Source organism: Lactuca serriola, chromosome 4 (genome assembly GCF_051521515.1).
Source record: "Lactuca serriola cultivar US96UC23 chromosome 4, Lser_US96UC23_V15, whole genome shotgun sequence".
Lineage (NCBI taxonomy): Eukaryota > Viridiplantae > Streptophyta > Magnoliopsida > Asterales > Asteraceae > Lactuca > Lactuca serriola.
The window spans coordinates 75,841,692-75,855,485 of NC_136411.1; the positions used below are offsets into that span (position 1 = coordinate 75,841,692).

At 36.0% G+C, this 13,794-nt stretch overlaps 1 protein-coding gene across 1 annotated transcript; it reads left to right on the forward strand.

The window, feature by feature from the left end:
- The first annotated feature begins 11,212 nt into the window (after positions 1-11,212).
- On the forward strand, positions 11,213-12,841 carry UNE1 (intracellular protein transporter, putative (DUF641)). Its single transcript, XM_079039233.1, has one exon. The coding sequence runs from the start codon at positions 11,346-11,348 to the stop codon at positions 12,714-12,716; it is 1,371 nt and encodes a 456-aa protein (XP_078895359.1). The 5' UTR covers positions 11,213-11,345; the 3' UTR covers positions 12,717-12,841.
- Positions 12,842-13,794: the final 953 nt, after the last annotated feature.

Below are 13,794 nucleotides of genomic sequence, written 5' to 3' on the forward strand. Positions count from 1 at the left end.
GAAGAGGAGTCTTTCTAGAAAGAGAGCTCATATTCAAAGAGGACAGTGGGAGTACCATTGACCTTGAAGAGATTCAAGAGTCAACAAATGAAGGAACCTTAGACGACACTAGCACTCAACCAGAGGAAACAGTTCCTGTTGAACCAGTTAATAAATCATTACCTCTTCGAAGATCCACTAGGGTGAGTGTGCCACCTGACTTGTATGGTTTTCATATTACTTCAGACGGTGACACATTCATCAGTAATAGGACACTGGTGAATTGAGATGAACCAGTCTCTTATAAGGAAGCAATGGCAGGCCCAGAGGCTTCTAAATGGAAAGAGGCAATGGACAGCGAGATAAAGTCCATGTATGACAACCAAGTTTGGAATTTGGTTGATAATGCACCGGGTCGTAAGACAGTTGGGTGCAAATGGATCTTCAAGAAGAAGACATACATGGATGGGAATGTACACACATTCAAGGCTAGACTGGTTGCGAAAGGTTTCACACAAACCCCAGGGGTTGACTATGATGAAACATTCTCGCCAGTAGCCAAGATTAAATCTATCAGGATATTGCTCGCCATAGCTGCCTTTCATGACTATGAAATCTGGCAGATGGATGTCAAGACTGCTTTCCTTAATGGGAAGCTGGCTGAGGATGTTTACATGAATCAGCCAGAGGGTTTTGTTGATGCAAAGTTTCCAAATAGAGTGTGTAAGCTTGAGAAATCCATTTATGGATTAAAACAAGCATCTCGCAGCTGGAATCTTTGCTTCCATGAAAAAGTCAAAGAATTTGGTTTCTCTAGGAGTGAAGATGAATTTTGTGTGTATATCAAGGCTAGTGGGAGTATAGTAACTTTTCTGGTGTTATATGTCGATGACATATTACTCATTGGTAACGACATTCCAACCTTGAACGAAGTTAAGTCTTGGCTTGGAAAGTGTTTTGCCATGAAAGACCTTGGAGAAGCTGCCTATATTCTTGGGATTAGGATATTGAGAGATAGAAAGAAGAGACTAATTGGACTTAGTCATAGCACATACTTGGATAAGGTACTAAAGAGGTTTAGTATGGAAAATTCCAAGAAGGGAGAGCTACCTATCCAGAGCAACACAAAATTGAGTAAGACTCAATGCCCTAGTACAGATGAGGAAATAGCTGACATGAGTCGTGTACCTTATGCTTTCGCTGTCGGATCGATCATGTACGCTATGACATGTACTCGACCTAATGTGGCATTTGCTTTGAGCATGGTCAGTCGCTATCAGGGAAACCTGGGTAGAGCTCATTGGATAGCAGTAAAGAATATACTCAAGTATTTGCGGAGGACAAAGGATTGGGTCCTTGTACTTGGTGGCAATGATACTTTGAGAGTAGATGGTTACAGTGATGCCAACTTTCAAACGGATAAAGATAACTTCCATTCTCAATCTAGCTGGGTATTTCTACTGAATGGAGGAGCTGTTACTTGGAAAAGTTCCAAGCAAGATACGGTGGCTGATTCTACATGTGAATCAGAGTACATAGCAGCGAGTGAAACATCTAAAGAAGCAGCTTGGTTGAGAAACTTCATCGGGGATCTCGGAGTTGTTCCAACCATCCAGGAGCCTATGGAACTGTTCTGCGATAATGAGGGAGTGGTTGCCTTAACTAAGGAACCCAGAGACCATGCTAAAACCAGACATATCGACAGAAAGTACCATTTCATCAGGCATAGAGTAGAAGAAGGCAATCTTGTTGTAAAGAGGGTATCATCTGAAGATAACCCAGCAGACCACCTCACAAAGGGTCTGAGTAGGGCTAAGCATATTCAGCATGCTCGAAGCATAGGGCTGAAAGATGATATTAGTTTTAGTGGTTAGATTAGTCTATTTTAGAAACTTGTTACAAAGTAAATGTAATTGACTTTTGGTGATTGAATAATAAAGTATTATTTATGAGTTTACTACCTTTTGTTAATTGTTTATTATTGTGTTTCATATTTTGCATGTTTTACTTCCCGAATAATATGATTTTTAAAACTCCACAGTCGCTCGTACTTTTGGAAGTAAGTAGTGAATTAAGACTGTCATGAATTGGATTGCAAATTGTGTAAGGATAGACATAGCAATAGAATTGCTGCAATGTTCATGAGTACTCAGAGATTGAGATTTGAGTATTGAATAAACCCACGCTCAGAGTATTACTTCATGGAATTCATCACGAGTAATACTGAGACGATAATATCTATGATCTTGAAACAGAGATATATGAGTTGTAATTTGCAAGTCGACTATACATTGGTGATACGAAAACGCATCAGTAACTTGGTGTTATAAAACGTATTGTCATATATAGTTTGATGAGTAAAAGATACAAGCATATGAGTCAATGTTTATTTGTTACTTTTGCCCTAACGGGAAAAGCGATATCTGTGGGCCCCTCGATGATTTGGTGTTGACTTTTGTGTTGGGCCCAGCTAGGACTAAATTGATGTGTTCGATTAGAAGTCCTATATCATCACAAATTAGAAATCGGGAAACATAGATTCTGGACAATGAGATTGATTGTATTCTATGTCTTATGTCTAGGGATATCTAGTAAAACGAAGGGTCACGTGATCACTTATCTTAGGACACGTAATTGACTGGGTCAGAGTTCGGCAGCAGCTTTTGGAAGCTACAATTTGCTGGTCAAATTTAGAAGTCATACTAGCAATTATAGTTACAGACTTATCCAAGTGGGATACTGTTGGATTAGGTGTCTAAGCCCATAACTATAATTGGTATGTACTTGAATTGATAGCAGCACAGTCCTTTTGGGTTGCCCTCAATCCTAGCAACCGGACAAGGAAATTATGAAAGGAGAGATATTGATTTATTATAAGATTAATAAATTAATATAAATGATTTATTAATGTGTTCAAAGATTAATATATTGATTAGAAATCATAATGTTTAATTAATAGTTAGCCAGAAATTAATTAGAATTAATTTTGGGGTTAACTGTATTAATTATAAAGTGCAGGGACTAGTTTGCAATTATCTAATAGTTGAGTGGAAGGCTCCAGAACCTCCTTGGAAGGGGGTGGACGAAATATATAGTGGAAACCCTAATGATTTCGTCCATGGGGGCTTGGATAAGGCCCTTGGGTTTGCTTAGGCCCTAAGCAAGGAGCATTAGGGTTTTTCCCTAAACCCTAGATCCCTCAGATATATAAGGAGCCTCCTGGCTCACATTTTGGGCACTCCTTCTTTTAAAGAAACCCTAGGCCGAGAATTGCATACTCCATCCTTCTCTCTCCTTTTAGTTTCCTTCTTGCTAGTTCTTGGGTGTGATTCCATTAGAGGCATTACATTTGTGGTGCTAAGCTTCCAAGAAGATCAAGATCAAGACCAAGACGATTGTCAATTGTTTGCTATAACAATTGAAAGGTATGTAACTCCTAAACCCTAGTTTGTTATATTCGAAAATAGCCTCTCTCCTCTAAGGTTCTTGTTTTGCAATTCAAAGTTATATGTTCAATAGTTAAAACATAGATCCAAAGTAGGTTGCATGTGAACTTAGGAATTGTTTTTCTAGTTTATTTGTTTTACCTAAAACCCATCACTTACCAACGCTAAACTACTGTTGACAATCCCAGCGACCAATTAACCCCGAGCTGGAATACAACCTGATCCTGGGGTCACAACCCTGCTCAATCCTTCGAGCTCGTAAACTTAAAGGGCACATTCCTTGACCTAGAAAACAACATTCCAACCCTATCAATTAACCATTCTAATTCCAGCTGCATAACTCCAGCTGAACATAATCATTACTCCTTTTTGGAGTCCCCACGACTCACCTTCCGGCCTCGAGTAAAACCCCGGAAGCCTCAATCTAGAACGCATGTGCCAGACTCTCCCGTTTAACACGTAGAATGTAACAAGTACATAACATCTCCCTGATCCCAGATAACTGCAGCCCTCTGCTCATCAGAATATGTGCCGATAACAAGTCCCAATACTGGAAAGCTCGACCAGCTCCTCTCCTGCCGTCATTACAGCTATTGAAGCTGCTGCCGCAGCCGCAATGGCTGTATAACGCTCGTCGAAATACTCAACCATGACAGTCTTAATAGGCCCAACATCTCCGACAACTATCCCCGGACAATCTCGATCACCCCCTCCCGGACAATACGGGATCCTAACCTGGATCCGGTCTCAAGACGTTTTGTAACCACCATTTTGGTAAGACACCAGAAAGGTCTCTGATAACTCATATAATGATAAGGGACCTACTCCCAACCAAACCCTAGGGGTTGTGACTTCCTTGCTACGCGTATGGGTCATGTGCTTTCAGTAGTACGGGCCCATACTACTTTCCACACCTACCCATATTTGTCTCAAGTATCACCACAACACCCTAACAATAAACATAAACATAGTGAGCGCTTGACCCTCACCCCTAGAGGACTGCCAAATATCTCATAACTGGTCTACTGGTCCCACACAACCCACCCATCCATGAAACTTCCACCAACCCTGTAGCACTAGTGTATGCCAGACATACATAATGTTGGATCCTATAGACTTTCGAATATCCAATCTTACCCTAAGCCCCAATCAATAAGAACAGAACATAAGGCCAAAAACATTCTTGGGCTATAAGATCTTAGTTAAGTACAGCCGTGATGCATACACTAAACAACTACAATAATGATGTCAATCTCATATAAGGAAACCCTAGGCTAGAAGGCATCATGTAATCAGGCAATTCTATCATGCAATTCCTGAAGATCCCTACCCTAGTACTAACATGGTGTTCTAACATATCACATAATCAAATAACTGTATGGTATTTTGGGGTCTACTTACTGGCTCTGGCTGATCGTACACCCTGCATCCTCCTTTACTTAATTTGAAAACCATTTAAAAGTTCATTTTAAAATCCTTTCCTAGATTTGAGACTGGATTCACACGAGTGTTCCTCCAATTCACTCAAACCAAGGCTCTGAAACCAACTTGTAACACCCTTAAAATTCAAGCCAAATTTAAACTTTTTAGCACATTTTAAAACCATTAAGTTATTACAGGTTATTTTCAAAATAGTTTAGACATCAGAGTATTCCCAGAATCAAACATGAAAATATGAGGAGGTGCACGATCACGCCTTTGCCTTCCCGCAATCATCAGAACTGCCTGAAACAAAATCATCAACTGTAAGTCCGAAACTAAGTGAGTTTCCCCAAAATACCAACGCCATACAAACATAACCATATTATATAACCAATACAGAACAACATGCATAATGAGTCATCAGCCTGAATGGACCGCCTCATAGGCCTTCAGTCTATCTGAATTGCTCTTTGAGCTTTCGGCACGTCTGGACCACCACGCAGGGCCTACAGCCTATCCGGACCGCTCGTCGGGTATGCTGGCCTACAACACAAAGCAGGATCGCCTCAACCCAACCCCCAATCAAACAAACATGTGCAAATAAATATCATACGCTAGCTCATTTGATATAACAGTCAAACCGATCTAACAGATCACCGATCATAGCAACATCCCACTAACCGGGATACAGACCTAACCGGTCACTAACATAGCATCATCCTATAACCAGGACAATCATGTGCACATAGACATCATATAACACTAGCATGTGTATATATATATATATATATATATATATATATATATATATATAATAGTCAAACCGATCTAACAGATCACCAATCATAGCAACATTCCAATAACTGGGATACAGACCTAACCGGTCACAAACATAGCATCATCCTATAACCAGGACCATCATGTGCACATAGATATCATATAACACTAGCTTGTGTGTGTGTGTATATATATATATATATATATATATATATATATATAACAGTCAAACTGATCTAACAGATCACAAAGCATAACAACAATCCTATAACCAGGATATCGACCTAACAGGTCACTAACATGGCATCACCATCCTAACTACCAGGATATAAATCAGTAAGCATAACATGCAATAATTTGAATACAATCCATTAAGGGCCGGCCTTGGTGCCTTAGACCTTGTTGATATAGTGAGGAGAACTCACCTGACACTGTTGAAGTCCCGCTAGGTAAAACTCCAGTTGCTGGTTGACAGCTTCCCGAACTTTCAACATCAAACAATACCTAATTAATAATTGGTTCCAATCCCAAAGTCAAATAATGGGCCATAGCCCAACATATGGCCCAATTTTCCAAATTGGGCCCAACTCCCATATGGGCCTTACCCTAAAGCCCAACAACATATTCCAATCCATATGATCATTCTTGAATGGTCCATTAATAACCCAATTATCAAAGCCCAATGGAAAGGCCCAACACAAAGCCCAAGTGAAATTAGGGTTTCACATAAAATGACAATTAGGGTTAAGTGTTTCTCACTAACCCACTAAGGACTTAATCCATTAAGGACATAATCCATTAAGTCCATTATGCCTTATATTTTCTTGCCAATAATTATTATTTAATATTTCAAGTTTATTAAATAATTCTCATGTGTGTGTGTCCCGACCATTTCCCCCAAATTAGGGTTTTCCAACCCCTAATTAGGGTTTCCTACCCAATCTTAGCCAATTAATCAATTGGTTGGGCTTTTTAGGTCACTTTGGGCCTCATTGGGCCTACTAGGGTTTCTTTAGGCCTATTAGGGTTTCATTGGTCCCACATTGTCCAAACATCCCTCAAACGAGGTCCAAACGGAATCAAATCACACCGCCACCCGACACGGTGGCCGGTGGCGGCAGCCACCACCCTACGGTGGTGGTGACGGATTTTCTTTTCCATTATTCCATTATTTTACAATGTACAATGAACTCACGAAATAAACACACACACACACACACCTAAAGTACAAAATATCACACACACACACACACAACCACCTTCCATGGTGGCTGGTGGCGACGGAACATGGCAGGAAACGGTGGCCACCATGCCTGGCCGCCATGGTGGGTCTTTCTCAAATCTCCGGCAGCAGCAACTTGCACAATAGTAAACACACACAGACCCCAGGAGCCATTACACCACCACCCACCTAGAGGTTCACAGTGGTGATATAGGAAAACAGTAGCAGCAGCGGCTATCGGTGACACAACTCCGATCTTCGACTTCACACCTCCTGACAGGCGCGAATTCAGTCTTGGTGCTCACTTCACCGGCCGAATAAAGTGTGGTGGTTTACGGCTGAAAGGAGCTCTTCACGAGTGACCGCGGTAGCAACCAACACGACAAATGGGTTCTCCAAGATCCAACCGGCGCAACTTCATCCGACTGCTCTCGGTGGGTCTTCGTCTTTCGTCGGCGGAAGATAAGCGTGAGACTGGCTTCATCAATGGAGGAAGAAAGGTGGCGATACAGTAGCGGCGGAGAGAGAGAGAGAGAGAGAGAGAGAGAGAGAGAGAGAGAGAGAGATAGTGAAGAAGATGACGGCTGCACCAATGGTCCCTAGGGTTAGGGTTTCGGAACCCTTAAGTATAGGGATGTCAAAAAGTCTCGTGGGACCCCGATCCTGTGGGGGGCCCGTCTCGTATGGGGGCATTTGTTGAAAAAAAAATCGGGGACGGGGGCGGGGGCGGGGGCAAGGTTAACCCCCGTTTTAATTTTGGGGGCGGGGGCGGGGGTTGGTTGTCCCGTCCCGAAACCCCCGTGGGGGCCCCGTTAATAAATTATATAAATTCACATATATTAATTATATAAATATAATAAACAATAAAATTATTTTTACGTAAAAAAATTCAACAAAAAACATGTTTTAAAGTTGTTTGTAACATGTGAATATATGTTATAAATATCTATTTGTTACCCAAAAAGAAGTTTCTTTTAGCCCAAACAAGAACTTATTTTAGCCCAAATAAGTTAGCCCAAAATCAATCGGAGACGGGGGAACGGGGGCGGGGGTCAGAAGGGGAATTCGGGGGTGGGGGCGGGGGCGGGGGAACGGGAAAATTTTGGGGGCAGGGGCGGGGGATGCAATCCCCGTCCCGTTTGCCCCCGTTGACATCCCTACTTAAATACCCGCTTCCAATTAAAGTTTGCCATGATGGCAACTACAGTCCCTTCCCATATTATTCCTTTCAATCATAGCCCATTATTTACCTTTTCAACCCTGCCCTCTTCAATTCTTTTCAAATCAAATCTGAAATTCACACTTCGGCCCCTGACTCCATAAAATCCTTTCAATATAAGTCCCGCACTAACACTTTAACCCTCGGAAATCAAAAGTATCTCATTTGGCACCCCAAAACCAATACCCCACTAATTATTATTAAATTTTGAGCTATAATAATATAAAATAATAATAATAATTACTTCCCGATGTTCCTGATTTATTATTTAATTACTTAATTTAAATGGGATGTTACAATAATCACATACGGTATTTGTGTATTTAAAAAAATAATATTAGGAAACAAAAATGAAAGCAAAAAAAAGAAAACGAAAAAAAATCAAAAAACAAAGATTCCGCGGAGCTGTAGAGGATCCGCAGAGACTTTAATGAAATTTATTTTAAAGTATGTTTATTATGAATGTTGTATGTTTATGTTTTCTAAAGTATGTTTATTATTCAGAATACTAGTATGTGTAATTTTATAAAAAAACATAAAATATTTGTATAATTTTTATTAAACACACAACTTTTATAAATGGGTAATTAAATAAGAAAGAGAAAAAACGAAAACAAATTTTTTTTTACATAATACCTTATGGATTAAAAAAATATTAATAAACAAAAACAAAAAAATAAAAAAAAATGAAAAAATGAAAAAACCTAAGATCCACAGATGTGTTTATAGTTCTACAGAACCCCCTTTACGAAACTTATGGTCATTTTATGAAATTTTTATTTTTATGATTATTTTCTTCGATATTTTTGTCATTTTTACTAAAAAAAAAAAAAAAATCGTTATCAAATTTAAAGAAGAAGTAAGACAAAACTGTAAAAATGGTCCCTGTGGTTTCTTATTTTATGTGGTTATGGTCCAAACGTTTGAAAAGTTGCAGATTTGGTCCTTTTCAACAAGTTTTGTTGTGGTTTTGATCCCTCATCCGTTAAGTTCCTTAAAATGACAATTTTACCCCCAGGGACCATTTTCACAGTTTTGTCTTTTACTATACTATAAGGACCATTTTTGCATATATTCTTTTTTATTTTAATAAAGTATTATATATTAATAGATATTATTTTTAATATATAATATTATATTTTAATAAGTATTTTTTATTGAATTATTAATTTATTTTAGTTGATGTTTTTAAAAAAAAATTGTTGGAGTAATTCTTTTTTATTAAATTATTATATATCAATACATATAGTTTTTAATATATAATATTTATATCGTAATAAATATTATATTATTGGATTATTAATTTTTTTAGTTAATTTTTATAAATTTTAAACATTTTTCATTATATTATTACGTTTAATTTATTATTTTCTTCATATACTAAATGTTGTTGTATTGGATTATTAATTTATTTTAGCTAATTATTTTTTAAAATTTTTTTTGTTGAAGTAATTCTTTTTTATTGAATTATTATGTATCAGTACATATAGTTTTTAATATATAATATTTATATCATAATAAATATTATATTATGGGATTATTACATATTACGAAACAGTATTTTATTGGATTATTAATTTCTTTTAGTTGACTCTTTTTATAATTTCATTTAGTTGGAGCAATTCTTTTTTATTAGATTATTATATATCAACAAATATTATTTTTAATATATAATATTTACATCATAGTAAATAATACATTATTGGATTATTAATTTTTGTAATTTTTTTGAATTATTAATTTATTGAAATATTACTTTTAATTTATTATTTTTTTAATATAATAAATATTATCTTATTGGATTATTATTTTATTTTGAATGTATACTATTAACTGTTTTTAAATTTATTAGTTTCACCACAAAGTCGTCGAAATACGTAAAAGTGTCGATTATCATCGTCAAAAATTAGCAGGATCACCTCCAAACATCTTCATCGGAGGTTCCATAGATATTATACCCTATTCCACCCAGCGTTGTTGGTAGCCACCTGCGACAACCTCTTCATAATCCAATGGAATCCTTCATATCCCACATAATGCGCAACAAACCCCAATAACATTTATAAGTGGTGGTGGTGACCGAGTGATGGTGGTGGTATTTTTCCAATGGTTTCTCATCATAAGCTAAATGAAATGAAAGTGTTTGGCAATGATCCTAACGATTTCGATGATGAGAGACCACGATTTTGCGTATCCCATGACTTTGTGGTGGAACCAATAAAATTAACAAGAACTACTATTATAATCCGATAAAATAATATTTAGTATATGAAGAAAATAATAAATTAAAAGTAATAATCCAACAAAAATTAGTTTAAAAAAAAAGAAATTAGAAAAATTAACTAGAAGATAATAATAATACAATAATATAATATTTATTATGATATAAATATTTTATATTAAAAACTATATGTATTGATATACAATAATTCAATAAAAAATAATTACGTCGATTTTTTTTAAAAGAATTAACTAAAATAAATTAATAATCCAATAAAACAATATTTAGTATATGAAGAAAATAATAAATTAAAAGAAATAAAAGAAATAATCCAATAAAAATAATTAAAAAAAGAATTAAAAATATTAACTAAAAGAAATTAATAATCCAATAATATAATATTTATTATGATATAAATTATATATATTAAAAACTATATATATATTTATATATAATAACTCAATAAAAAGAATTACTCAAACAAAAAAAATTAAAAAAAAATCAACTATAGTCGTTCCCCCAAAAAAAACAACTATAATAAATTAATAATCCCATAAAAAATTATTTATTAATATATAATATTATATATTAAAAATAATATTTATTAATATATAATACTTCAATAAAATAAAAAAGAACTTATGCAAAAATGGTCCTTATGGTATGGTAAAAGACAAAACTGCGAAAATGGTCCCTGAGGGTAAAATTGTCATTTTAAAAAAGTTAACAGCCAACCAGTTAAACTTAACGAATGAGGGACCAAAACCACAATAAAACTTGTTGAAAAGGACCAAATCTACAATTTTTCAAACGTTTGGACTATAACCACATAAAATAAGAAACCAGAGGGACCATTTTTGCAATTTTGTCAAGAAGTAATGGCAAATTTTGTTAAATCTGTTTGTCTGATCCAGAACGGAAAAAAAACATATCAAACTTGAAAAAATCTCCCCCCACTTTTCACGCGCTTTATGTCATCCTGTTCCCACCTCCATCTCCATCTCCTGCTTCCACTTCAACAGTCAAAGAGTCTCACTGCTTTTTTATCTTTTCAGTTTCATGCTCACTCAATTCCCCCACACATTCCTCCGTATTTTTTCTGCAACTATGGACACCATTAAACCTCGAAGCACGCTCTCCAAGACCTTCCACAAAGTTCTTCCCTTCAAGAAATCAACAAAATCCCTCTCCAACAATGGCTTCTGCCTGCTCTTACCTCACGACAACAAGTTCAAGAATTCCGACCATGGCAGCGACTCTCACAGGTATTTCAACAAACACTCGGTGGACGACGCCCACCTCCGTCACAGAGCTGCCATGGAAGCTTTTGTTGCTAAGCTATTCGCCACTATTTCCTCCTTGAAAGCTGCGTATGCAGAGTTACAAGCTGCTCAGTTCCCTTACAACGGAGAAGCCGTACAATGTGCGGATCAAGGTGTGGTTGATGAGCTCAAAGCCATTTCCGACATGAAACGGAGCTTCTTGAAGAAACAAATCGACTCTTCACCTCCTCATGTCACCCTACTTCTCTCGGAAATCAAGGAGCAGCAAAGCCTCATGAAGATGTACGAAATCACCATGAATAAAATGGAAAGAGAGATTAAATCGAAAGATTTTGAAATCTCTTCACTCAAGAACAAACTCCTGGAAGCTGATTCAAACAACAAATCCATCGAAATCAAGCTGAATTCCAGTGGGTGTTTCCCCATGTTCGATAACGTCAATCTGTCCCAGTTAACCCCGACAAATTTCATCGATGTTCTACACTATACTCTTAGATCGATAAGAAACTTCGTGAAGCTATTGGTTCGTGATATGGGAAACGCACATTGGGATATCGACGCCGCTGTGAGAGCAATCGCACCAAATATCGTTTTCCCCAAATCGAGTTACAGATGTTTCGCTTTCGAATCGTATGTTACTCGTGAGATTTTCGAGGGTTTCAACGATGATGATGAAGAAGAAGACCATGTTCAGATGTTTAATCAGTTCAAGAAGATGAAATCATTGTCAACGTCGCAATTACTGAAAGAAAACCCTAGATCGGCGTTTGGAAAGTTCACACGCTCCAAGTACATGCGATTAGTGCACCCGAAAATGGAGGCTTCGTTATACGGGAACCTCAGCCAACGGAAGACGTTGAACACGTGGCAGTTTCCGGAAACGGCGTTCTTCGGCTCGTTTTCTGAGATGGCGAGGCGCGTGTGGGTTTTACGGTGTTTGGCGGCGGCGTTTGAGAAGCAGGTGAGTGTGTTTCAGGTGAGGAAAGGTAGTCGGTTTTCGGAGGTGTATATGGAAAGCGTGACTGATGAGGCGTTTAGTGGTGGTGGTGGTGAGCTGCGTGTGGCGTTCACGGTGGTTCCGGGGTTTAAAATTGGGGATACGGTGGTGCAAAGTCAGGTTTATGTTCCACCGGTGGCACGACGGTGATTCCGGCGAAAGGTCGACGGAGGTTTATGTGAATGTACAGTTTGTAAGTGGTTATACGTAGTATTTTATATTATTCTGTGTAATGGTAATTCATTCAATAATCGTAAAAATTTTATTCGAATTAATTACTTTGATATTTTTTTTTTTTATCAAAATCATATTATTCAAATTTTTTTATAAAGAACCTGATCAGAGAATCCGCATTGAGAATTATTTTATAAAAAAAAAAAACAAAAAAAATTGATTACAGAATCCGCATTGAGAAAGTTCTTTTTTTTTTTTTTTTTTTTTGTTGAAAAGCCTAAAATAATATAATTATTATTTCTACATAATATGCTAGTTTTTTTCTTCATTTTTTTAGACAAAATTGCAAAAATGGTCCCTGTGGTTTCTTATTTTATGTGGTTATAGTCCAAACGTTTGAAAAATTGCAGATTTGGTCCTTTTCAACAAGTTTTATTGTGGTTTTGGTCCCTCATTCGTTAAGTTTAACTGGTTGGCTGTTAACTTTTTTAAAATGACAATTTTACCCTCAGGGACCATTTTCGCAGTTTTGTCTTTTACCATACCATAAGGACCATTTTTGCATAAGTTCTTTTTTATTTTATTGAAGTATTATATATTAATAAATATTATTTTTAATATATAATATTATATATTAATAAATAATTTTTTATGGGATTATTAATTTATTATAGTTGTTTTTTTTGGGGGAACGACTATAGTTGATTTTTTTTTAATTTTTTTTGTTTGAGTAATTCTTTTTATTGAGTTATTATATATAAATATATATAGTTTTTAATATATATAATTTATATCATAATAAATATTATATTATTGGATTATTAATTTCTTTTAGTTAATATTTTTAATTCTTTTTTTAATTATTTTTATTGGATTATTTCTTTTATTTCTTTTAATTTATTATTTTCTTCATATACTAAATATTGTTTTATTGGATTATTAATTTATTTTAGTTAATTCTTTTAAAAAAAATCGACGTAATTATTTTTTATTGAATTATTGTATATCAATACATATAGTTTTTAATATAAAATATTTATATCATAATAAATAT